Genomic DNA, 25,769 nt, shown 5'->3' on the forward strand with positions numbered 1-25,769 from the left:
CATGAATTATTGTGACCAACAGGTGTCGCCAAAAAAACCAAATTATTCATCACTAAGTTATTGTTTTTCATACCTACGGTACTTTGTTCTGAGTCATTTCACTTGATTAAACCTTTTCTAATATTTCACACCACAAAATAAAAGTACGTACTAAGATACGTGCTGATATTGTATCGGAGTATTATCAAAATTAAAAATTTCAATATCGTATGGGAGGTGAGAGAGTTGTATGCGATCACCCCGACTAACGAGCTGCTCTGTGATTGTCAGAGACCTGGAGCAGGACTTCCGTGATAGGCTGGTGGCACTGCGGAGTCAGGCGGAGCAGGAGAGCGACGCCCTGCTGCAGCAGCTAGACCGAGAGCACGGCGTGCTGCGTGAAGAGCTGCGTCTACTGAAGGCGCAGGAGGCGGGGCTACAGGAGGAGCGCTACAGTGTTGCCCAGGTGCGTTGGTTGCTCGCTCACCGGCCCCTCCCGCAGCGCTTTGCGTGACGACGCGCTCTCGTCGCATTTCAGGAGAACCGGCGTCTGGAGGAGGAGCTCGCTGATGTCAAGAGGAGACTGACAGAAGCTGAACGCTCAGCGGAGGGCCTGCAGAGAGACATGGAGGAGCTGCTTCACGACAAGGTAACACCACAGTCGTGTAAAAAGAGAGTTTGGCCAACTTTGTTTCAGACCAGCTCCTAAATGATTGGTCACGTGACGACAGTGCGCCATGTTTGCTTCTAACTTTGAGCTGGCCACAGCTGAAGCTATGCGTACACTGTACTTCCTCATTCGACATCTCATTTAATTGAAGTTATTAGTTGAGTTATTTTGTTGTGTAAACATGAATATTTATACACAGTTGACATACTGTTTTTTTGTTGTTTATTTATTTTTATTTTCATGATGACAAACATACAAGCAAATCAACAATCAATTAGATTGTACATATATATGTTTATATATAAATATAGATATTTTGACATAGATGTGTGTATATATAAATATACACATTGATATAAATGTGTATATATACATATATTTATGTAAAACAGTTGTATATTTACAGTTTTATACTTTATATATAATTTATATATAACTAGTACCGGTACTTGTTTTTTTGCCATGTAAAATAAAGTACAACATATTTAAATACATATTTTATTTATATATGTAAATATATATTTGTCTATAAATACATGTATATATTTGTATAAAACAAATTTTAATATATATCTTTATATTAAAATATATATATTTTTACCTGAATATATTAATAAAATATGTATTTTATGGATGTATTATTTTTACATAAATATGTTAATATACATTTTTATATTTATATATATTTTTATATATATCATTTATGTATTTTTGTATTTGATTTTTGACAATCCATAATTATGTTAATAGCAATAGCTATTAATAGTTAATAGCATAATTGTTATGTTAATAGACTGTTAATAGCGCAGTGATTACAAACAATTAATTAGAGGCAGCCACCACAGTTAACAAACTTCACAAAGAGTCACAATTTCTCCTCGATTGTTGGGTCCAAAGCTAATGAGGATTTTGGCAAAAAGACGGTAATACGTTTTTTTGTCATTCTGTGTATTTTTTTACATTTATTAGATGGCCAGCTGGTCACTAAACACTGCAGGAATGTATACAGCGGCAAAATGATATTTTGACAAAATAAAGCATGTTTTTTGTAAGTTTATGAGCTGGAGTATATTTAAAACTATATTTAGACGCATAATATTAGTTTATTTTGTCAAGAAAACTAAACTGGCACAGCCGCACACGTCCTTTGTAGCAAACATGTTGCCTGTTGTTTAGTTGGCCTTACTCTTTCTATATACGACCAGCTGCTGCCATCTTGTGGCTCTTCGGGGGACCGTCCCTGACAAAGGTGGCCCTAGGTGTGAACCCGTGCCGGTGTCAGGTGACCGGTCTTCCTGTCACCTATTAAAGATTGATGAGGAGCTTCCTGCTGGTCCACTAATGAAAATGACTTGTAATTTCAACATGCGCCTTGACAGCCACTCTCTTTCGGGTTTGGTTTGATTGACAGTTTGGCAGCTTGGACGCCGCGGGCGGAGGTTTGAACCCAGAGGAGCGACTGTGTGCTGTCGTCAAGGAGTACGAGCAGCGCTGCAGAGTAAGGCCTCCTCCTTGCACGGTGTCTTATTTTCCGGCTATCAGGTCGCGTTGCCTTCAAGTTCTGTGTCCGTGACGACAACCGAAATGTGGTTCTGACCCGCTTAGGAGCTGCAGGACAAAAACGACGAGCTGAGCGCCGAACTGGAGCTGCTGAACGGTCAGAGGGTTGAGAAGAAGTCAAGACGCCCCTCCGCCGCGCTGAGCTGGACCGGACTACGCTGTGCTAGCGAGTCGGACTCTGGTGAGGTCACTTCCTGTCTCCTCCACTTGTCCTCAGCCTCTGTGTGGCGTACCACAGTCCTGACAGCAGGCGGCGCCCCAGCTTGCGGTGCTCCATTTCCAGGGTCACGTGACACTGATGTGACACCGGTGTCACACCTAGAAAGGTTGTCTTTAAGTCCAACAAAGAAACCGGATTACTGGTTCTCGCTGAGCCAGTTGGATAGGATGCACACAGACACACACACACACAGGGTAGAGTTCATCATGTCTGTCAGTGAGTGCCTTCAGGGACAACATTGATTAGGAATTTTCTGTCCTAACCCTAGACGACTCCGAGGTGAAGCGTCGATCATCTCCGCCCCTCCGGTCCAAAATGGAACCAGCTGATACAAGTGAGTTCTTATGAAACAGTGAAGCTTCTTTTCATGCTGACCAGAAAATCACTACTTGTTCAACTTTACCTTACTCTCATTTGCGAATAGGAATAAGTTGTGCGAGTAGAAAAAAACCAAAAAAAGGAGCACACATGCGTATACAGATTTTAACCCTTTCATTTGCATTTTGCTCCTAAGAAAAAATTCATGCAAAGTTGATCAAACTACAGTAAAATGTTAGCGCGGCAGTATACAAAGGGACAAGGGATTGACGCGGAAGTGTCACTGATCACCTTGCACAGTGGGGGGCGGGGCTGGAGCCCCGGCCACTCCTCGCAGGCTCTCACACTTTAGTCTTCCAACACGGAAGAAAAAATAGGCCCTTTTCTAGAACTTTTAGTTCCTAGGACCTTTAGTTCCTGCCGAAGTGCGTGCTTTGTGTTTCCACCGCATTTGACAGTTCAGGTAGTTTATACAAATCAGGCTGATACTGTATTTCTACACTGATACAATGTAAATAAACAGACAATATTAAGTCACAGTTCTTTGACTAAAAAGTGAGTAAATGAAATACAAAACAGGAATATACAAAACGATATGATTTGATAGTGATATAATAGTTTATATAACCCCCACTTTTTGTATATATTGTTTTTCAAATCACCTGACATGTATACTGTGTATATGTACATAATTTATCCATTTTGTAACGTATTTTTTTTATATACATGTCACAGGTTATATATATTTTATTATTGAATGTATCAAATGTGATGAATATTTAATGGACCACAATGGAAAAAAGGCTTTTTGTGCCATCCATTTGCCTTTTTAAAGTGTGAAGTGAAGGGAATTACATTTATATAGCGCTTTTTCTCAGGTGACTCAAAGTGCTTTACATTGTGAAACCCAATATCTAAGTTACATTTAAACCAGTGTGGTGGCACTGGGAGCAGGTGGGTAAAGTGTCTTGCCCAAGGACACAACGGCAGTGACTAGGATGGCGGAAGCGGGGATCGAAGTCAGGCTTTGTTCCGCAATCTCCAACAGTCAGAAAGTCGTCCTCTCTGTAAATGATGAATTCATGAGGGTCAGGTGATTCTTTTTGGTCGATTTCAGCTGTAAATAACAATATATAAAGAATAAATGTCAGTGTTCATCTGTAAATAACAATATATAAAGAATACATTTTCAGTGTTTATCCGCAAATATTATATAAATAATAAATATCAGTGTTTATTTGTAAATGATATATAAATAATAAATGTCAGTGTTTATCCGTAAATAACATTATATAAATAATAAATATCAGTGTTTATCCGTGAATGATATATAAAGAATAAATGTCAGTGTTTATCCGTAAATAACATTATATAAATAATAAATATCAGTGTTTATCTGTAAATGATATATAAATAATAAATGTTAGTGTTTATCTTACACTGACAACACAAACAAATCTGCTTTAGCGTTAGCTTGTTAGCATTAGCAGTCTGTTCACTCAGGTTGAGGCTAGTAACACCACAAATGGAGTGTCACTGACTGCTTTTAAAATATGTCATAAAATGGTTAATATTCGATGTCACTTAAAATCAAGGCATGGTGAAGATATTTAGTCACGTCAACGGATATTTCGTATATGGTACAGATTCACCCGAAGAGCTTGGCGCGAGTCTGCCATTATAGTCTTTTTCTCTATCCTCTTGTTGTGGGGCTTTCATCCTCTGCTGTTGCCATTTTTAATATAAAGTAGCATACGGTTCTAACTTATATCGGTCAGTAGACTCGCTATGGAAGCGCTAAAAACTACCGGAATAAGAGCGCCCACAAAAACGGCGCATCCTGAAGAAACGGTCAGAAAGCGGCTTGAAAACGGCCTGTAAAACATCTACGCAACATTTTGAGCAAAGAAGCACCATTACATGTTCTGTAGACCACAAGGAAGTATTTTACACGTGGAAAAAAAACATAATTTTAATATTTTTCTGTACATCTACACATGGTACTTCAACATTTCAAAAAAGTTATTCATGTACTTAATTCAATAAAACCACTCGACACACATATTTGGGTTAAACTAATTTTTATATATATAATATATATATATATAAGTATATAAGTATATATCTTTTATATCGATATTCAGTTGAACTATATCGGGATATGAGTTTTGGTCCTTATGGCCCAGATCTCCTTAGTATAGGGATGGGTGTTTAATTGAGGGTACTTGTGCTTATATGTACGAGTGCACATGTGTACCTTCTTTGAGTGTTAATACAATTTAGATATTTTATATTAATCTTAAAAAATTTTCTGTGCTACTATTTTTTTCCCCCATTTAGTAGCACCGATGCTCATACTTGCCAACCCTCCCGGATTTTTCGGGAGACTCCCGAAATTCAGCGCCTCTCCCGAAAACCTCCCGGGACAAATTTTCTCCCGAAAATCTCCCGAATTTCAGGCGGAGCTGGAGGCCACGCCCCCTCCAGCTCCATGCGGACCTGAGTCCGCTTTCCCACAATATAAACAACGTGCATGCCCAATCATTATAACTGTAGAATGATCGAGGGCGAGTTTTTGGTTTCTTATGTGGGTTTATTGTTAGGCAGTTTCATTAACGTCCTCCCAGCGCGGTAACAACACACAACAACAGCAATCACGTTTTCGTCTACCGTAAAGCAGTTCGTCTGCAGTAAACAGCAATGTTGTGACACTCTTAAACAGGTCAATACTGCCATCTAGTGTATTTGATGAAAGCACTCTTGTGCGTGCCACACAGCAATGCATCATCAGAGAGGGTGTTCAGCATGGTTAGAAAAATAGTGACAGAGAATAGAACAAGGATGGACAATTCAACCCTTAACTCAACAATGAGTAGATGAGTGTTATGTGTGTTTATATGTGTAAATAAATGAACACTGAAATTCAAGTATTTCTTTTATTTTTATATATGTATATATATATATATATATATATATATATATATATATAATAAAATAAATATATATATATATATAATAAAATAAATATATATTTATAGCTAGAATTCACTGAAAGTCAAGTATTTCTTATATATATATATATATGTACATATATATGTGTGTATATATATATATATATATATATATATATATATATATATATGAAATACTTGCCTTGGTGAATTCTAGCTGTAAATATACTCCTCCCCTCTTAACCACGCCCCCAACCAAGCCCCTGCCCCAACCACGCCCCCACCCCCCACCTCCCGAAATCGGAGGTCTCAAGGTTGGCAAGTATGCCGACGCTCCTAGTGAAAATGCAAAAAGTACCAACGTGTGGTACGAATATAACACTCAATAAAACGAACAGAATGGAATCGTCAACATAAGTGAATCTTTTTATCCTCGATGACCAAACATTTTTATAGTCTGCTCGTTTTCTTGATTGACAGCGATGGCCTTCAGCATTCAGACTGAACTTGCTGTGGAACAACTGAAGCACAAACACAGCCAGGAGCTGCAACAACTCAACATCCAGCTGGAGACACAGGTACCAAAATACTGCTACTAGTAATACTACTAGAACTACTACTACAACTCTGGATAAAAAATTATGCAATCAGCAGACTTGGAGGAAGTTCATTCAGTTGTTTAATTTTGTAGAAAAACAAGCAGATAACTGACGTGGCACAAAACTATATTCATTTCAAAATGGCAACTTTCTGGCTTTAAAAAACAAAAGAAATCAAGAAAATAAAATTGTGGTAGTTAAGTCGGTAGCAGAGTGAACAAACGATGGAATCACTTAATTCTGAGGAAAAAATTATGAATCTGTGAAAAGCAGACCAAAAAAACCTAACACACCAAGTACTTTGTTGCACCACCTCTGGCTTTTATAACAGCTTGCAGCCTCTGAGGCATGGTTTTACCCAGATTGGCAACATGCCTGTGGTGGTGGGGGCGGGGCCAATTACATCATAATTCGCTGTGGTGGTGGGGGCGGGGCCAATTACATCATAGTTCGCTTCATCTGCCATGGTGCATATATATACTTCCATCCATCCATTTTCTACCGCTTATTCCCTTCGGGGTCGCGGGGGGCGCTGGAGCCTATCTCAGCTACAATCGGGCGGAAGGCGGGGTACACCCTGGACAAGTCGCCACCTCATCACAGGGCCAAAATATATATACTTTTAAAAGGCTATAAAAATGTTATACACATTCAAAGAAACACATCTAATTAGTATTAAAATATCCATCCATCCACTTTCTACCGCTTATTCCCTTTGGGGTCGCGGGGGGCGCTGGAGCCTATCTCAGCTACAATCGGGCGGAAGGCGGGGTACACCCTGGACAAGTCGCCCCCTCATCGCAGGGCCAACACAGATAGACAGACAACATTCACACTCACATTCACACACTAGGGCCAATTTAGTGTTGCCAATCAACTTATCCCCAGGTGCATGTCTTTGGAAGTGGGAGGAAGCCGGAGTACCCGGAGGGAACCCACGCAGTATACTTTTCTAATATCGTTTTGCTCTATTTTTCAACTGGTGCTGCTTGTTGTACAATGTACATTGCTGAAAGTTTCTAGGGACTTCTCCAATCCTTTTAATGACTTTATCTTCACTAAAAACAACCAGCAACAAATCCAGCATCTTTCTTTGGCGTTATTATATCAGAAATACTTTATTTCACAGGTGTAAATTTGGGTGTTATTGTTGCTCTTCATCCAATACAGTAATAAATAAGCGATACAATAAAGTTAAAGTTAAGTTAAAGTACCAATGATTGTCACACACACACTAGGTGTGGTGAAATTTGTCCTCTGCATTTGACCCATCCCCTTGTTCACCCCCTGGGAGGTGAGGGGAGCAGTGGGCAGCAGCGGTGCAGCGCCCGGGAATCATTTTTGGTGATTTAACACCCAATTCCAACCCTTGATGCTGAGTGCCAAGCAGGGAGGTAATGGGTCCCATTTTTATAGTCTTCGGTATGACTCGGCCGGGGTTTGAACTCACAACCTACCGATCTTAGGGCGGACACTCTAACCACTAGGCCACTGAGTAGGTAGGTTGTGAGTTCAAACCCCGGCCGAGTCATACCAAAGACTATAAAAAAGGGACCCATTACCTCCCTGCTTGGCACTCAGCATCAAGGGTTGGAATTGGGGGTTAAATCACCAAAAGTGATTCCCGGGCGCGGCACCGCTGCTGCCCACTGATCCCCTCACCTCCCAGGGGGTGAACAAGGGGTTGGGTCAAATGCAGAGGACAAATTTCACCACACCTAAACAAAACAAAAGTACCAAATAGGACTACTATTATAGCATATGTACAAGATAAACAATATTTACATGATAGATTGAAGATATTTCACAGTTAATGACCAGTTTGCAGACAGATTGCACAGTTTAATAGACTAGTATTCAAGTGTGTGACTCTTGAAGGGATGCTGTAGAGTTTAAAGGCCACAGGCATTTTTAAGGTGCAGCGGCTTTTATTTTGCCATGGCGTATACCCTTCTCTTCATAAATCTTGCTCCAACTTTCTCCAATTGCTGTTATAGGAACAGTTCTACAGGTTGGAGTCTTGTTACTATAACTACTATTACTATACCTACTACTGTTGTTATTACTACAACTATGCGAACTGCTACTACAACATTTACTGTTACCAGAACTACTGCTGCTACAACTACTACTTTTACTACCACCACTTCTTGACAGGATGATTTACCCTGCTGCTCCTCTTCCTCAGGTCAACTACTACGAGCGCACTCTGGACAGGATGAGGCAGAGCATGGAGGTCGAACGCAAAGACATCGCTCAGGCCTTCAAGGTAAACCCCACGCTCGCACGCCGCCTGCCGGGGCTGTCAGATGACAGGGTCATGTGACGTTTCAGATGGAGATTGACGAACTGGAGGTGCAGAAGACGCACGCAGAGCAGCAGGTCCGGCAACTGAAGGAAGCGCTGGACAATATGCAGAAGCAGATCCAACATGGAGGATGGTCTTCTGAGCAGGAGCGCAGGTGAGCAAGAGTAACTGTCATCATCGTCTGTGTGCTGTTTTGGATTTTTTTCCTATTCCATAAAGAAATATCCGAAGAAAGCTAAGGTCCTAAGTAGAGATGTCCGACAGTGGCTTTTTTGCCGATATTCCGATATTGTCCAACTCTTAATTACCGATTCCGATATCAACCGATGTATACAGTCGTGGAATTAACACATTATTATGCCTAATTTTGTTGTGATGCCCCGCTGCATTCATTAAACAATGTAACTTTACCATGAATTGATTAACGTGGACCCCGACTTAAAAACAAGTTGAAAAACTTATTCAAGTGTTACCATTTAGTGGTCAATTGTACGGAATATGTACTGTACTGTGCTATATACTAATACAAGTTTCATTCAATCAATCAAAAACAAGGTTTTCCAAAATAAGAGAACAACTTCAACTCCAGTTATGGAAAAAAAGTGCCAACATGGCACTGCCATATTTATTATTGAAGTCACAAAGTGCTTTTTTTTTTTTTTAACATGCCTCAAAACAGCAGCTTGGAATTTGGGACATGCTCTCCCTGAGATAATCCTAATACCCACTACAACTATGGGAAATACTACACTTTGACTTTCACAAAGTGCATTATTATTTTATTTTTTTTAAACATGCCTCACAACAACAGCTACAAAAACAATGAAAGCACACAGCTTCAGTCCAGAGTATACTAGAGCATACTTGCCAACCTTGAGACCTCCGAATTTGGGACATGGGAGGGGGGCGGGGTTTGGTGGTAGCGGGGGTGTATATTGTAGCGTCCCGGAAGAGTTAGTGATGCGAGGGGTTCTGGGTATTTGTTCTGTTGTGTTTATGTTGTGTTACGGTGTGGATGTTCTCCCGAAATGTGTGTGTCATTCGTGTTTGGTGTGGGTTCACAGTGTGGCGCATATTTGTAACAGTGTTAAAGTTGTTTATACGGCCACCCTCAGTGTGACCTGTATGGCTGTTGATCAAGTATGCCTTGCATTCACTTATGTGTGTGTAAAAGCCGCATATATTATGTGACTGGGCCGGCACATTGTTTGTATGGAGGAAAAGCGGATGTGACGACAGGTTGTAGAGGACGCTATAAAGGCAGTGCCTTTAAGGCACGCCCGCAATATTGTTGTCCGGATGAAAAACGGGAGAAATTCGGGAGAATGGTTGCCCCGGGAGATTTTTGAGAGGGGCACTGAAATTCGGGAGTCTCCCGGGAAAATCGGGAGGGTTGGCAAGTATGCCCTACGTCCGTGTTTTACCGGATATGTACCGCTCCGTACAGCGGCGTTTTAAAAAGTCATTGATTTTACTTTTTGAAACTGATACCGATAATTTCCGATATTACATTTTAAAGCATTTATCGGCCGATATTATCGGACATCTCTAGTCCTAAGTATTTATTTGAGATCCCAAATAACATCAGTTTACAGAAGAGAAAGTTTTACGCTGCTATAGAAAGAAAGAAAGAAAGAAAGAGAGACAAAGAAACTTTCGGATCTTATATTGCTTTTATGAGAAAGAGAGGAGGGGTTGGTTCGAAATGTCTCATCCTGGGGAGGGGGAAAGGAAGAATGACAAAAACATATATTTTATCTGATTGCAAAAACCGGAATGAGAGCCATTTGGAGAGTAACCTTTTGACCAAAAGACAAAAACAATATAAATAAGCGATCTCCCAACAGCACAACAACGTTTATCTAATGCTCTGAGAAGGTGTGAGGGTAAGAGGCGTCTCCACCGGACTCCAGGAATGCATCAGGGCCATAGAAGTGTCTTAACGTTGACAAAACCCAGGCACAGCAGTTAAGGCGAAGAAATACCGCACAAACACTGAGACTAAAATTGTGGTCTGGACCAGAGATTACTGAAATATTAATTGTGCCATACCGGTGTCGCATACGATCAGGAAGTGACTCACTTTCATTCCCAGGATGCAACGGGAACAAGCCGACTCGGAGCAGAACTTTGCCAGAGAGATCGGAAACTTGGTCCAGAGGCTGAGTGCTGAGAAGGACCAGCTCGAGGCGGACCTAAAGCTGATGATGGACCAGGAAGTGTTGCGGGTCAGGTGAGCGATGACCTTCTGATGCTGACCTTGTTACTCGGTTATGAGTTGCATAAATTAGTTACTAGTCACATGACTCTTACGTGAATGCTCATTAAAGAGCAGAAGATGAACTAAACATAGAAGAAGACATGTTTTTTAGCGTTAAGTGGTCAAAGGTCATGCATAACAAGTATGGCGTTGCAAGCAGGGAGGAGGCGGAGCTTCAGTTCTCGCACATGCAGCTGCATCACGCCGAGGATCAGCGCCAGCAGGACCAGGAGAGCCCAGAAGAACATCTCCTGAGGGAGCAGCTCCGCAGTCTTCAGGAGGAAGTGCAGACCTGCAGGTTGCAGCTCAGCCAATCAGAGGACAGTGTGGCCGAGTTCAAAGGTCGCTGCAGTCAGTTAGAGGAGGAGCTTCAGACTTGTGGCCAGAGGTGCCGAGAGCTGGAGGAGAACATCTCCCTCCTGGAGGCTCGGGATCTTCAGGCAGCTTCAGTTGTCCCCCAGCAGGAGGTCACGAACGTCCAGCCAGATGAAGACCTGAAGACCATGGAGGTGGACACTCTGAAGCAGGAGCAGACCCGAGTCCTGCAGCTCCAGGACGCCGTGGTCCGTTTGAGCCTGGAGAAGCAGAGCTACAGCCGCATGGCCGAGCAGCTGTCTATTCAGATCGTAGAGATGGAGGAGGACATGTCCGCCCTGCAAGACCACATGAAAAGTCTGGCTTCCAGGGTCCAGTCCGACCAAAGTGCGGACCGGCAAAGCGATCTCGACCCCGGCACCAGTGAGGCCAGTCGGACCATAGAGCAGCTGAAAGAGCAACTGGAGTCCATGAACGGGGAGCTGGTCCTGGCCCGAGGCCAGACCCTGCAGCTGCAGCTGGACGTGATGGACTCCCAGAACAAGCTGAGTGCGGCCGAGGTCGCCTTTGAGCAGGAGAAGCAGAAGATGAGGGAGCAGCTGATGGAGATGGAGAACTTGGTCCTGGTTCTGGAGCAGGCCATGGACCCAGCAAGGTTTGTGGAGCATGAGACCGGCTCCAAGAACCACGTCTAACCGCCGCCGAAACGCTCCGATGACTAACCGCCACGGTCACGTGATCGCGCAGATAGAAGCCGCTGATGGACCGACTCTAACGCCTCGTCACTAACCCAATGACCACGCATGGCCGCCATCTTGTTTGCCGCCATCTAGAACTGTGCGCACGCGCGCGTCGCCTCATTGACGTGTGCGTGTGCGTGTCGGCAGGACACAGCTGGAAGAAGTCCGCTCGGATAACGCCGCCCTGCGCGAGCGGCTGAACCTCCTGCAGCAGGAAGTGAACAACATGGAGGACGACGTCGCCAGCACGAGGTGAGCGAGACTTTCACCGCGACCTCTGACCCCTTCGGCCTTGACACTTGTGTCGTCGCCAGGACCAAGATGGAGGAGATGGAGCGCACACGCGAGAGGGGCAGGAAGGAGGAGGAGCGGCTGCACCGGGAGGTGAGAACATCGCCGCTCGTGCTCCACGCCGTCACGTCTCTGACCTTTTTGACCTCTGCGATGGCGGCAGAACTCGGGCTATCGAGAGGAAGTTCTGAGTCTGAGCGGCAGGAACTTGCAGCTGAGCAACGACAACGGCGAGCTGAGCGAGCGGCTTCGTGGCGAGCAGGAATCGCTCCGAGCCCTGCAGGAGCGCCTGGCCGCCGTCTCCAAGCAACAGGAAGAGGGCGGAGTCACGGTGAGAAGAAGAATAATTTCAAAATAAAAGCCTTAGGCGCAACCAGAGCTTTATATACAGCATACTTGCCAACCTTGAGACCTCCGATTTCGGGAGGTGGGGCGTGGTTAAGAGGGGAGGAGTATATTTACAGCTAGAATTCACCAAGTCAAGTATTTCATATATATATATATATATATATATATATATATAGGAAAAAACTTGACTTTCAGTGAATTCTAGCTATATATATATACATATATATATTTATTTATTTATTTTATTATATATGTGTATATATATATATATATATATATATATAAATAAGAGAAATACTTGAATTTCAGTATTCATTTATTTACACATATACACACACATAACACTCATCTACTCATTGTTGAGTTAAGGGTTGAATTGTCCATCCTTGTTCTATTCTCTGTCACTATTTTTCTAACCATGCTGAACACCCTCTCTGATGATGCATTCTGCTTCGTCTCCTTGTTGTGTGCACAGTTGTGCACTGCACTCTCTAAAAGCCGTAGATGTTATTGTCACATATGCATGTACAGTAGATGGCAGTATTGTCCTGTTTAAGAGTGTCACAACATTGCTGTTTACGGCAGACGAACTGCTTTACAGTAGACGAAAACGTGACTGCTGTTGTTGTGTGTTGTTGCCGCGCTGGGAGGACGTTAATGAAACTGCCTAACAATAAACCCACATAAGAAACCAAGAACTCGCCCTCGATCATTCTACAGTTATAACGTGATTGGGCAGGCATGCTGATTATATTGTGGGAAAGCGGACGTGAAAACAGGCTGTTGACACGTCACTCAGGTCCGCCTGAATTTCGGGAGAAAATTTGTCCCGGGAGGTTTTCGGGAGAGGCGCTGAATTTCGGGAGTCTCCCGGAAAATCCGGGAGGGTTGGCAAGTATGATATACAGAGTATGGCCAACTCGATTGGTAGCAAACATGTTGCCCTGTGGTCACATGAGGGGCTTTTGACTAGGGATGTCCGATAATATCGGACTGCCGATATTATTGGCCGATAAATGCTTTAAAAGGTAATATCTGAAATTATCGGTATCTGTTTCAAAAAGTAAAATGTATGACTTTTTAAAACGCCGCTGTGTACACGGACGTAGGGAGAAGTACAGAGCGCCAATAAACCTTAAAGACACTGCCTTTGCGTGCCGGCCCAGTCACATAATATCTATGGCTTTTCACACACATACAAGTGAATGCCAAGCATACTTGGTCAACAGCCATACAGGTCACACTGAGGGTGGCCATATAAACAACTTTAACACTGCCACACTGTGAACCCACACCAAACAAGAATGACAAACACATTTCGGGAGAACATCCGCACCGTAACACAACATAACAAATACCCAGAACCCCTTGCAGCACTAACTCTTCCGGGACGCTACAATATACACCCCCGCTACCCCCTAGTCCCCCCCACCTCAACCTCCTCATTCTCTCTTAGGGAGAGCATGTCCCAAATTCCAAGCTGCTGTTTTGAGGCATGTTAAAAAAAAAAAAAAGCACTTTGTGACTTCAATAATAAATATGGCAGTGCCATGTTGGCATTTTTTTCCATAACTTGAGTTGATTTATTTTGGAAAACCTTGTTACATTGTTTAATGCATCCAGCGGGGCATCACAACAAAATTAGGCATAATGTGTTAATTTTTACGACTGTATATATCGGTATCGGTTGATATCGGAATCGGTAATTAATAGAAATAGAAATAGAAAGTCCTTTATTGATCCCTGTGGGAAATTCAGCACCACAGTTCGCTCACAATAGACAAGAATAATAATAAATAATATAATATATATAACATATCATATATATATAATATATAAATAATATCATTATACTCTACATTTAAGTGCAGTCAAGGAACATATGCATTATACAGTCTGATGGCTGTCGGTATGAAGGACCTCCTGTGTCGAGTAAGAGTTGGACAATATTGGAATATCGGCAAAAAAGACACTATCGTACATCTCTACTTTTGACCAATCATTTAGGAAATCTTCTGGTCAAAATCCCCTCACCTGGCCACAGGGCGCCATGTTTGCTACCAACCGAGTTGGCCATATTCTCTCTGTAAACTGCTCATGAGGAACGTTTGATTCAGCACTTCCTCTTCTCTCAGCTGCGGCGGGTGCAAGAAGAAGCGGAGCAGCAGGCGGCGATGTGGAGGCAGGAGAGAAGGCAGCTGGAGGAGGAGCTTAGCTCCTGTAGGCAAAAGGTGGGCGGGGCCTCCGTGATGACATCATGCGGTAACGCGGAACATCTCACCATCTTTGTGTTTGGGTTCTCAGATGCGTCAGTTGGAGGCGGACATTAGCGTGGCGGCATACAAGCAGCAGAAGACGGAGGCGGAGCTTAGCGCCGCGGCGGAGATGATGGTGAGAAGACGTCGCGTGCGCGCGTGTTAATGCGCGTGCTAAATGTCTCCATCCTGTTAAGGTGGAGAAGCTCCAGCAGGAGGCGCTATCATTGCGGGAAGAGGGCGAGCGTCTTCGCGCTCAGCTCCACGCCGTCACCCAGGAGAACCTCGACCACGCCCGGGAAGTCTCCGCCCTGCAGAGGAAGCTGCGAGATGCTCAAAAGAAGGTGAGAAGTGTGCTGTGATTGGTTGTTGCCGTCCAGGAAGTAGACTCTCACGATCGTCTCTGTGACGGTGGCGAGCAGACCGAGGAGGCGGAGGCCGGCGCCAGGGAGCTGATGATGGCGGAGGAGGAGACACGGCAGCAGCAGCAGGTGGCCTACTGTGACGGGGGAGGGGTGTAATTAAGGTGGTCTGCCGTTTGTTAACGAGCACCTCTTTGTCTTTGATTAGACAGTGCAGCGGCTGATCCAGGACCAGCACAGCCTGAAGAGCCAACTGAAGGAGGCGGAGCTGGCGAAGACGCAGGCTGAGGGCCAGGTGAGGTCACGTCTTCATCATTAGCATCATCATGGTCACATGGTCCAAAGCTCGCCTGGTTTCCGCGCAGGCGGACGCCGCGCTTAGTCTCGTGCAGCAGCGGCAGGAGGGGGCGGGGCACAGGGAGCGGGCGGAGCAGCTGCTGGCTCAGCTGCAGGAGGAGCAGAGGCGGAGTCGTCGGCTGGAGGAGGAGCTTCGGCTTCAAGCAGAGCACAGCTCCGCCCACGTCGGCCTGCAGCAGGTGAGCTAGCGTAGCAACAGGCCTCGTTTACCTATGTGAGCGAGAGGGCAGCATGAACACGCGTGTTGCATTCAGGAACAGTACGAGAAGGCGGTGGCGGCCCTGCAGCGCAGGACGGAGGAGCTGGAGAGCAAGCTGAAGGGCGTACGTGTGGTCCTGCAGGAGAAGGTCCAGCAGCTTAAAGAGCAGGTCAGTCTTCTAGCACACACTTGTCAAACTCATGGCCCGAGGGCCAGATCATTTTATGTGGTCTGCCATATCATTCAGTGTGCTGCAACGTCATTTATTGTGGCCTGCTATGTTATGCAATGTGGTTTGCGACATCATTCAATGTGCCCCGCCCACCTCATTTCATGTGGTGCATCACGTCATTTAAAGTGGTCCGCCACATGAATCTATATGGTCGGCCAAATCATTTAAAATGGCCCGCCATATCGTTCAATGTGGTCCACTACGTCATTTAAATTGGCCCGCTATGTCATTCAATGTGGTCCACCACATCATTTAATGTGGCCCGCTGTCATTCAATGTGCTTCATCACCTCATTTAATGTGGTGCACCTCATCATTTAAATTGACCCGCTGTCATTCAATGTGGTCCGCCACGTTAATCGATATGGTCGGCCAAATCATTTAAATTGGCCCGCAATATCATTCACAGTGGCCTCTATGTCGTTCAATGTGGTCCGCCACATCATTTAAATTGGCCCGCTATGTCATTCAATATGGTGCACCACATCATTTTAAAGTGGCCCGCTATGTAATTTAAAGTGGTCCCTCACATCATTATTTTGGCCCGCTATGTCATTTAAAGTGGTCCCTCACATCATTTAATGTGGCCCACTGTCATTCAATGTGGTCAGCCACCTGAATCTATATGGTCAGCCAAATCATTCAAACTGGCTCGCAATATCATTCAATGTGGTCCGCCACGTCATTTAAAGTGGCCCGCTGTGTCATTCAATGTGGTCCACCACATCATTTAAAATGGCCCGCTGTCATTCAATGTGGTCCACCAATTAATTTAAAGTGGCCCGCTGTCATTCAATGTGCTTCATCACCTCATTTAATGTGGTGCACCTCATCATTTAAATTGACCCGCTGTCATTCAATGTGGTCCGCCACGTTAATCGATATGGTCGGCCAAATCATTTAAATTGGCCCGCAATATCATTCACAGTGGCCTCTATGTCGTTCAATGTGGTCCGCCACATCATTTAAATTGGCCCGCTATGTCATTCAATATGGTGCACCACATCATTTTAAAGTGGCCCGCTATGTAATTTAAAGTGGTCCCTCACATCATTATTTTGGCCCGCTATGTCATTTAAAGTGGTCCCTCACATCATTTAACGTGGTCAGCCACCTGAATCTATATGGTCAGCCAAATCATTCAAACTGGCTCGCAATATCATTCAATGTGGTCCGCCACGTCATTTAAAGTGGCCCGCTGTGTCATTCAATGTGGTCCACCACATCATTTAAAATGGCCCGCTGTCATTCAATGTGGTCCACCAATTCATTTAAAGTGGCCCGCTGTCATTCAATGTGCTTCATCACCTCATTTAATGTGGTGCACCTCATCATTTAAATTGACTCGCTGTCATTCAATGTGGTCCGCCACGTTAATCGATATGGTCGGCCAAATCATTTAAATTGGCCCGCAATATCATTCAATGTGGCCTCTATGTCGTTCAATGTGGTCCGCCACATCATTTAAATTGGCCCGCTATGTCATTCAATATGGTGCACCACATTATTTTAAAGTGGCCCGCTATGTAATTTAAAGTGGTCCCTCACATCATTATTTTGGCCCGCTATGTCATTTAAGGTGGTCCCTCACATCATTTAAAGTGGCCCACTGTGATTCAATGTGGTCAGCCACATGAATCTATATGGTCAGCCAAATCATTCAAACTGGCTCGCAATATCATTCAATGTGGTCCGCCACATCATTTAAAGTGACCCGCTATGTCATTCAACGTGGTCCACCACATCATTTAAAGTGGCCTGCTATGTTATTCAATGAGGTGCACAACATTTAAATTGGCTCGCTGTCATTCAATGTGGTCCGTTATGCCTTTTTGAAGTGGTCCTCACGTCATTTAAATTGGTCCGCTGTCATTCAATGTGGTCCGCCACATTAATCGATATGGTCGGCCAAATCATTTGTTGACCCGCAATATCATTCCAGGTGGCCCACTGTCATTCAATGTGGCCCACTATGTCATTCAATGAGGTGCACTACATCATTTAAATTGGCCCGCTATGTCATTTCAAGTGGTCCCTCACATCATTTCAAGTGGCCCGATGTCATTCAATGAGGTGCACCACATCATTTAAAGTGGCCCGCTATGTCATTCAATGAGGTGCACCACTTCATTTAAGGTGGCCCGCTAAGTCATTCAATGTGGTCCGCCACCTCATTTAAATTGGCCCGCTAAGTCATTTAAAGTGGTCCGCCACATCATTTAAATTGGCCCGCTAAGTCATTCAATGTGGTCCGCCACATCATTTAAAGTGGCCCGCTATGTCATTCAATGAGGTGCGCCACATCATTTAAAGTGACCCGCTATGTCATTTAAAGTGGTCCCTCACATCATTTAACGTGGCCCGCTATGTCATTCAATGAGGTGCACTACATCATTTAAAGTGGCCCGCTATATCATTCAATGAGGTGCACCACATCATTTAAGGTGGCCCACTATGTCATTCAATGAGGTGCACCACATCATTTAAGGTGGCCCGCTAAGTCATTCAATGTGGTCCACCACATCATTTAAAGTGGCCCGCTAAGTCATTCAATGTGGTCCGCCACATCACTTAAAGTGGCCCGCTATGTCATTCAATGAGGTGCGCCACATCATTTAAACTGGCCCACTATGTCATTTAAAGTGGCCCGCTGTCATTCAATGTGGTTTGGCACATTAATCTATATGGTCAGCCAAATCATTGGCTCGCAATATCATTCAATGTGGCCCGCCACATCGTTTAGTGTCATTCAAAGTGACCCGCCACATCATTTAAGGTGGCCCACCATATTCAAAGTGACCCGCTATGTCATTCAATGTGGTCCGCCATATCAGTCAATGTGGCCTCCCACGTCATTCATTTTGACCCGCTATGTCATCTAACGTGGTCTGCCATACACTCTAAGGGCCACAATAATTGCCAGGTGGCCCTCATTAAAAAGGAGTTTGCCACCCTTGTTCTAGCCGGTTCTCTCGGCAGCACCTCCTCCCGGTCTGACACGTGGTGCTCTGGTCCACAGATGGCCAAGAACGTCAAGTCCAGCGTGATGTTGAAGGACCTGTACGTGGAGAACTCGCAGCTCATGAAGACGCTGCAGGCCACCGAGCAGCGTCAGAAGAACGCCGAGAAGAAGAACTTCCAGCTGGAGGAGAAGGTCGGCGCCCTCAACAATCTGCTGAGGGAGATCGTGCCAGCGTCCCTCGCCACGTAGCCCCCGAGGAACCCGCCATCGTCAAGAAACAGTGTTATGATAGTCAGAGTGACGCCTCCTGGCGCTCCAACCAGCTTTGCTGCTCACCAAAATGTATTATGAAGCCACATTAAATTATGTTTTTAACAGATGCTGTCTGACTTTGCTAGTGTTATCTGACTGCACCGCGGTTGTCATGGTAACAGGAAACAAAGCTATTCGTGGCCAAACATTTATTCACATCAGTTTAAAAAAGAAGAAAAAAAAGAAAGCGTGAGAGTCTTCAGGACATGACGTGCTCCAGGACGCCTTGTCGAATCAGGTGCTCGCATTTCCACCGTGGCAGGAAGTGCTGTGGACAGAAGAGTGCGGCGTGACTTTGTGATGGAGAAGCCAAGCGTGGCGTAGAAGAAGAGCTGACCTGACTGTTCTTCTTGAGGAGGATTACGGTCCCGTCATCGATCTCCAGCTCGCCGTGATCCCTCAGACATCTCACCTGCACGGAGTCCAAGTAGGTCAGATCAATCCTGGTGAATATTGGCACGGAGAACCACGTGCACACTTCACCTCGATGTAAAGACTCTTCGGCGGCTTCATGTCCTGAGTGATGTCCAGCCCGCCGCCGCCTCCGAGAGAGCGCATGAACGACGCCAGAGACTTCTTGTAGCACGCGAACCACTGCAGCTGCACACAGCCCGCATAAATGTGAGAAACGGTGGTGGACATCCGCGTGAGACGTTCACATGTCGCACGCACCTCCTCCGCGTTCATGTGGAAGCGCACGCTGGCGGGGAGCACGCTGCCGTATTCCCAGCGCAGAGCCCGGATCCTCAACAGGCGGTCGTACCTAAGGAGGAATAGCGTCGGGTGACCGAGAAGAACGCGTGTCGTGTGTGTGGCTTACAGGTAGGCGGCGACGCAGCGTTGGTTCCGCAGCAGGCAGCAGTGACGCAGTCTGATGGAGGGGATCAAATCTGCTCGCTGGTCGCTTTTGGTCTCGTTACTGGAAGACAAAACAGCTGAGCCATCACAGATTCCATCATTGGCGCTGTGTCGAAGTGTGCCGGACGTACACGTCGCTCTGGTTTTGGTCGTACAAGGACTCAATCTCCTGCAGCACCTGGCGCACACCATCATCCTGCACAAGATAATTTCCTTTTTTTCTTCTCCACACAACCATCAAATGTTTTCTTGCGAACAGTCAATACTACAATGTAATTTAAAACATTGTTTTATGTATTTGCTAAATTGTGAAAGTAATACATAAAAGGTCAAATGGAACAAAATGAAATCTTTAAATATTTACATGTGTTAATTTTTTTTAAATAAAATACATAAATGTATTATTAAATGAGGCTATGTATTTGATGTAAGTTAAATAATTATTCATTTAATTATATATTGTATCTATGATTTAGTATGTTTACAGATAATAGTCACACCATGAAATACTTAGAAACAATCATTTAATCGCGAAATAATCAAAACAATAATTAAATGATTATATAAATAATGGAAAATTAATAAATTAATGAAACATTGAATAATACATTTATGTACCTAATTCCAATTAAAATTACTTGGCACAGCAGTAATTACAGCTTTATTATACCATATATTTCATTATTTAGTGAGTTGACAAATAAAATATTGTCACAAAAGTTCACGAAATACTTGGAAAAATCATTACATTGTTAAATAATTAAACCAATAAATGATTATATAATTGTACATTTACATTAAATTATTGGCATTAAATAACACACTTATGTATTTAATTCCAATTATAAATGTTTAACAGCAGTAATTAAATATTTATTGTCCCAAATGTTTCATTATTCACAATTTATTGAATTATTTCGTGATTTAGTAAGTTGACAGATAAAATATTGACACAAGTTCATAAAATTGAGCCAAGGATGTCGTGGCTTCTGCAGCCCTTTGAGACACTTGTGATTAAGGGCTATATATATAAACTTTGATTGATTGATTGAAATACTAGGAAATATCATTAAATTGTGAAATAACCAAACCCACATTTTTAAATTGGCATATAATTAATTGTACATTTGCATTAAATAACACACTTATGTATTTAATATTCCAATTATCAATGCTTTACACAGCAGCAATTAAAGATGTATTGTCCCATATGTTTCATTATTCACGATTTATTGAACTATTTCATGATTTAGTGAGTTTACAGATAAAATATTGCCACACAAGTTCAAGAAATACTTGGAAAAATCCTTAAATTGTGAAATAACCAAACCAACATTTAAATTAGCATATAATTAATTGTACATTTACATTAAATTATTGGCATTAAGTAACACACTTATGTATTTAATTCCAATTATAAATGCTTTACACAGCAGCAATTAAATATGTATTGTCCCATGTTTCATTATTCACAATTAATTTAACTATTTCATGTTTTAGTGAGTTTACAGATAAAATATTGCCACAAAAGTTCAAGAAATACTTGGAAAAATCCTTAAATTGTGAAATAATTACGCCAATAGTTAAATGATTATTGAATTAATTGTACATTTACATTAAATTATTGGCAATAAATAATACAATTATGTATTTAATTATTCTAATTATAAATGCTTGACACGGCAGTAATTAAAGATGTATTGTCCCATTTGTTTCATTATTCACGATTTATTGATATATTTCATGATTTACTGAGTTTACAGATTTAAAAAAAAATTATGAAGTGTTGATACTTGGAAAAATCATTAAATTGTAAAACTATCAAACCGATAATTAAATGCTTATGTTAATATTATAGAATTAATTGAACATTTACGTTAAATACATCAATGACACATTAAATAAGACATTGGAGTGTTTAATTCCAATTATAATTACATGTCAGCATCAAGGGTTGGAATTGGGGGTTAAATCACCAAAAAATTATTCCCAGGGCGCGGCCACCGCTGCTGCTCACTGCTCCCCTCACCTCCCAGGGGGTGATCAAGGGTGATGGGTCAAATGCAGAGAATAATTTCGCCACACCTAGTGTGTGTGTGTGACAATCATTGGTACTTTAACTTTAACGATTATATATTTATTGTCCCATTTTGACCCTTCGTAATAATTATGCACACATACACACGTGAAAGTGTGTGAAAACCTTTGTAACTCACATTAAAGGCAGGAAGTTGTCCGTCATTCATCCGCTTAAGTTCTCGAATCAACTCGACGGCTTTCTCACAAAACATCACAAACAAACAAAGGAATCAACAAAAGGTCCAAAAAAGTGAGATCTGCTCAACTCAGCAGCAAAAAAAAACACTTGCTTTTGGCGCCAAAGGCGACTTCCTGTGTTGTGGTCACGTGACGTTAATGCGCCCGATTTGATAGGACGCTCATTCTGATGCACTCACGTGATACTACGGCGACGTCTTTAGAACAAACTTAATTTCCTCCATTTAAAAATACGCAGTCAACAAACAATCCAAACATTAGTTCACAACCTTAGAGACGAAGTCTATGTTTTAATTCAAAGTTATTAAATTGTGGACACTCGACAAACGTTCTTTAAAAAGTGCTGGCTGTTTAGTTTGTCGCCGCGGGGCTAACATGCTGACAGCAGGACGTTTGTTTTGAAGCCAGGGGTCGTTGCCGTGGCAACCAACGACTACGCAACTGGAAAATTGCGACAAAATAAGTTTTTAAAAAAACAACAACATTCGCAGCGAAGCAATGAATGCATAACTATATGCGGTGAAGCTGAGCCTGGTAGACTAAATATTAGTATAAGATAACATTGCAAAGCATCGCACTGCAAAAAGTCAGTGTTCAAAAACAAGAAAAAAAAAATACAAAAATTAGGGGTATTATATTTCAACTAAGCAAAATTATCTGACAATAGAACAAGAAAATTCATCTTGTCAAGACTTTCCAAAACAAGTAAAATTAGCTAACCTCAATGAACCCAAAAATACCTTAAAATAAGTATATTCTCACTAATAACAAGTGCACTTTTCTTGGTAGAAAAAAAAATAGACCTTTTTTGCTCAATATGTTGAAAAATATTCTTAAATTAAGTAAATGCTCGTGCCATTATCTTGACATAATGATATGCGCCTGGCATCATGATTTTTTTTTTCGTGCTTGAAGTAAGAAATTATTACTATAAAAAAGTAGTTTTATACTTGTGAGTGTTGATGACACAGCTTAGCATCAGTTGATATTCTAGTTTCAAGCATGTTTTACTCAATATAGGTCATAACATCTCAGCAGCAAACTGTAATATCTTACTGAGATCATTTAGGACCAAAACCCTTAAAACAAGAAAAACACTCTAACATAAAATCTGCTTAGTGAGAAGAATTATCTTATCAGACAGAAAATAAGCAAATATCACCCTTATTTGAGATATTTAATCTTACTTAGATTTCACTTTTTGCAGTGCGCACGCACATCATAAACAAAAGTGTTATTGTTTTTAAAACTGCCAGCTAATGTCTTGTAATGTTTAACTGTGGCGCAGTTTACACTAGAATGTGATAAAATAGAAGTCACTGATGAAAAAGAAAAACAAATAAATCATTAAATTAAATCAAGCAGCTGTCACATATACTGTAATATTGTACATGAAATTGTTATATATTGTATATATGATATAGACATAATATAATATATCAGTATATATAATATACTGTACATATATTATGTAAATATTACATATATATATGTTATATTTTATATCGCTATATTTAATCTATTCATACCTGCATTGTCCTTTCCATCCTTACACTTTTCATCATTGTAACTGAGCTACTGTGTGGAACAATTTCCCCTGTGGATCATTAAAGTTTGTCTAAGTCTAAGTCTAAATAGTAATGTGTTTTATGATGCTGCATTTCCTGTTTTCTTTCAAATGTTATCCCTTGCTCTGTTTTTTCTTTCTCTATAGTAGTTATACTGAATACTGTTTGGAAACTGTAGAGATTTTAATATGTAATACATATTTGGAAATATTTACATGTTTATTTTCATGTACAATTCAAATGTAGATTCTCACATTACAATGAGTGATTACATCATCATAAGACATTGTTGTGTAAGTTGCAATTGCATATGTTTCATCTCACAAAATAAATGCACAACAATTAGTTTTTTGCTCCGAAGTCATCTTTAATGATTTCCTTTTTATTGGTGCCATCACTCAATTATTAAACACAAGTCAAACACTTTGGAAACCTGTGCAATCATATAATCTTACTTTCAACATTGTATTGCATATTTAACAATCATATAATCTTGCTTCCAACACTTTATTTCATAATTGCTATCATATTTTACAAGATGTGCCATTTTCAAACATGTTGAAAGTCAAAGTGTGGCTTGAGATCAATTTTAAATCCAGACGCAAGATCTAGTCTTTAATACATCAACGCAGTACCAATATTTAACAGAAGAAGAAATGATCCATCTTATGAGCAACATAGATCATATTTTCCTCTACAGTGTTACACTTTTTAGCACACGAGAAAATCATTACAGAAAATGTTTGATCTCATAATTATGAATTTGTTATCTCCCAATTTGGACTTTCTAATCTCATAATTATGATTTATCTCATTATTTCGACTGGAAATGATAACTTTTCATATGATTATTTCTACTTTCTTATCTCATAAATAGGGCTTCTATAGCGTTTATTATTATTCTCCCACTCTGATCACATTTTTGAGGCACTTAACATGCACGAAAACTCTTTAAAGTTTTGCAAGCATGTTTGGTGAAAATTTTTATATTGTTGGTGCCCCAAACACTAAAGTTAAAGTTAAAGTTAAAGTACCAATGATTGTCACACACACTAGGTGTGGTGAAATTTGTCCTCTGCATTTGACCAATCCCCTTGATCACCCCCTGGAAGGTGAGGGGAGCAGTGGGCAGCAGCGGTGCCGCGCCCGGGAATCATTTTTGGTGATTCAACCCCCAATTCCAACCCTTGATGCTGAGTGCCAAGCATGGAGGTAATGGGTCCCATGGGTTGCAGGAGGTGCTGGAGCCTATCCCAGCTGCACTCTCTTTTTCCATTACATTTTACTTTTGTTACTGCATATGTAAAAACCTGCACTGCAACCATATAATTTTCCCAAAGTCTAACTGTCATAATTATGACTTTTGTCTTATAAGACTTACCTCATAATTAAGACTTTTTATTTTGTAACTATGTCTTTTATCTCATAATTTCGACTTTGTCACATAATCATGACTTTTTATCTCGTGTTTGTGACTTTCTTATCTCACAATATCGACTCTTTTTTATCACACAATCATGATTTCCCCCCCCCTCATAATTGAAACTTTTTATTTCGTAATTATGACTTTTATCTCATAAGACATTTCGACTTTATCACATAATCATGACTTTTTATCTCGTGTTTATGACTTTTTTTTATCTTGTGTGTATGACTTTTTATCTCGTGTTTATGACTTTCTTATCTCATAACATCGACTTTCTTATCACACAGTCATGATTTTATCTCATGTTTATGACTTTCTTATCACATAATCATGACATTTTATCTTATAATTATGACTTACCGTTGGGGTGTTCTTTTAGTGGCGGAAACCGGCTTTTATTCGT

At 41.8% G+C, this 25,769-nt stretch overlaps 2 protein-coding genes across 5 annotated transcripts in view; one reads left to right on the plus strand and one right to left on the minus strand.

Annotated features, from left to right (window-relative positions):
• The window catches only part of ninl (ninein-like), a 35,887-nt gene extending 16,585 nt beyond the window's left edge, over positions 1–19,302 (plus strand). For 2 of the 3 annotated variants that reach the window (XM_061967400.1, XM_061967410.1), the window contains 21 exons: positions 271–445; positions 518–628; positions 2,061–2,147; positions 2,255–2,390; positions 2,698–2,763; positions 6,179–6,276; positions 8,486–8,566; positions 8,632–8,759; positions 10,701–10,838; positions 11,026–11,835; positions 12,068–12,172; positions 12,235–12,304; positions 12,375–12,542; positions 14,695–14,790; positions 14,864–14,950; positions 15,012–15,158; positions 15,237–15,305; positions 15,385–15,471; positions 15,542–15,712; positions 15,788–15,901; positions 18,983–19,302. In XM_061967400.1, the coding sequence (XP_061823384.1) occupies positions 271–445; positions 518–628; positions 2,061–2,147; positions 2,255–2,390; positions 2,698–2,763; positions 6,179–6,276; positions 8,486–8,566; positions 8,632–8,759; positions 10,701–10,838; positions 11,026–11,835; positions 12,068–12,172; positions 12,235–12,304; positions 12,375–12,542; positions 14,695–14,790; positions 14,864–14,950; positions 15,012–15,158; positions 15,237–15,305; positions 15,385–15,471; positions 15,542–15,712; positions 15,788–15,901; positions 18,983–19,174 (3,136 nt within the window). In that variant the 3' untranslated portion in view covers positions 19,175–19,302. The remainder of the gene's footprint in view (positions 1–270; positions 446–517; positions 629–2,060; positions 2,148–2,254; positions 2,391–2,697; positions 2,764–6,178; positions 6,277–8,485; positions 8,567–8,631; positions 8,760–10,700; positions 10,839–11,025; positions 11,836–12,067; positions 12,173–12,234; positions 12,305–12,374; positions 12,543–14,694; positions 14,791–14,863; positions 14,951–15,011; positions 15,159–15,236; positions 15,306–15,384; positions 15,472–15,541; positions 15,713–15,787; positions 15,902–18,982) is intronic. The other variant, XM_061967420.1, reaches the window with a different exon arrangement.
• Positions 19,303–19,371: 69 nt separating this feature from the next.
• gins1 (GINS complex subunit 1 (Psf1 homolog)) lies at positions 19,372–22,484 on the minus strand. 2 transcript variants are annotated; one of them, XM_061967439.1, is made up of 7 exons: positions 22,312–22,484; positions 20,227–20,291; positions 20,058–20,156; positions 19,910–20,000; positions 19,721–19,837; positions 19,575–19,649; positions 19,372–19,505 (listed from the first exon to the last, which is right to left on the minus strand). In XM_061967439.1, the coding sequence occupies exons 1-7, from the start codon at positions 22,384–22,386 to the stop codon at positions 19,437–19,439; spliced, it is 591 nt and encodes a 196-aa protein (XP_061823423.1). In that variant the 5' UTR covers positions 22,387–22,484; the 3' UTR covers positions 19,372–19,436. The 2 variants fall into 2 exon arrangements, with proteins under 2 accessions (XP_061823423.1, XP_061823416.1); XM_061967432.1 differs by having other exon boundaries at positions 19,372–19,649; positions 19,721–20,000.
• Between the last annotated feature and the right edge of the window lie 3,285 nt (positions 22,485–25,769).

The sequence above is a fragment of the Nerophis lumbriciformis genome, linkage group LG02 (assembly GCF_033978685.3).
Source record: "Nerophis lumbriciformis linkage group LG02, RoL_Nlum_v2.1, whole genome shotgun sequence".
NCBI lineage: Eukaryota > Metazoa > Chordata > Actinopteri > Syngnathiformes > Syngnathidae > Nerophis > Nerophis lumbriciformis.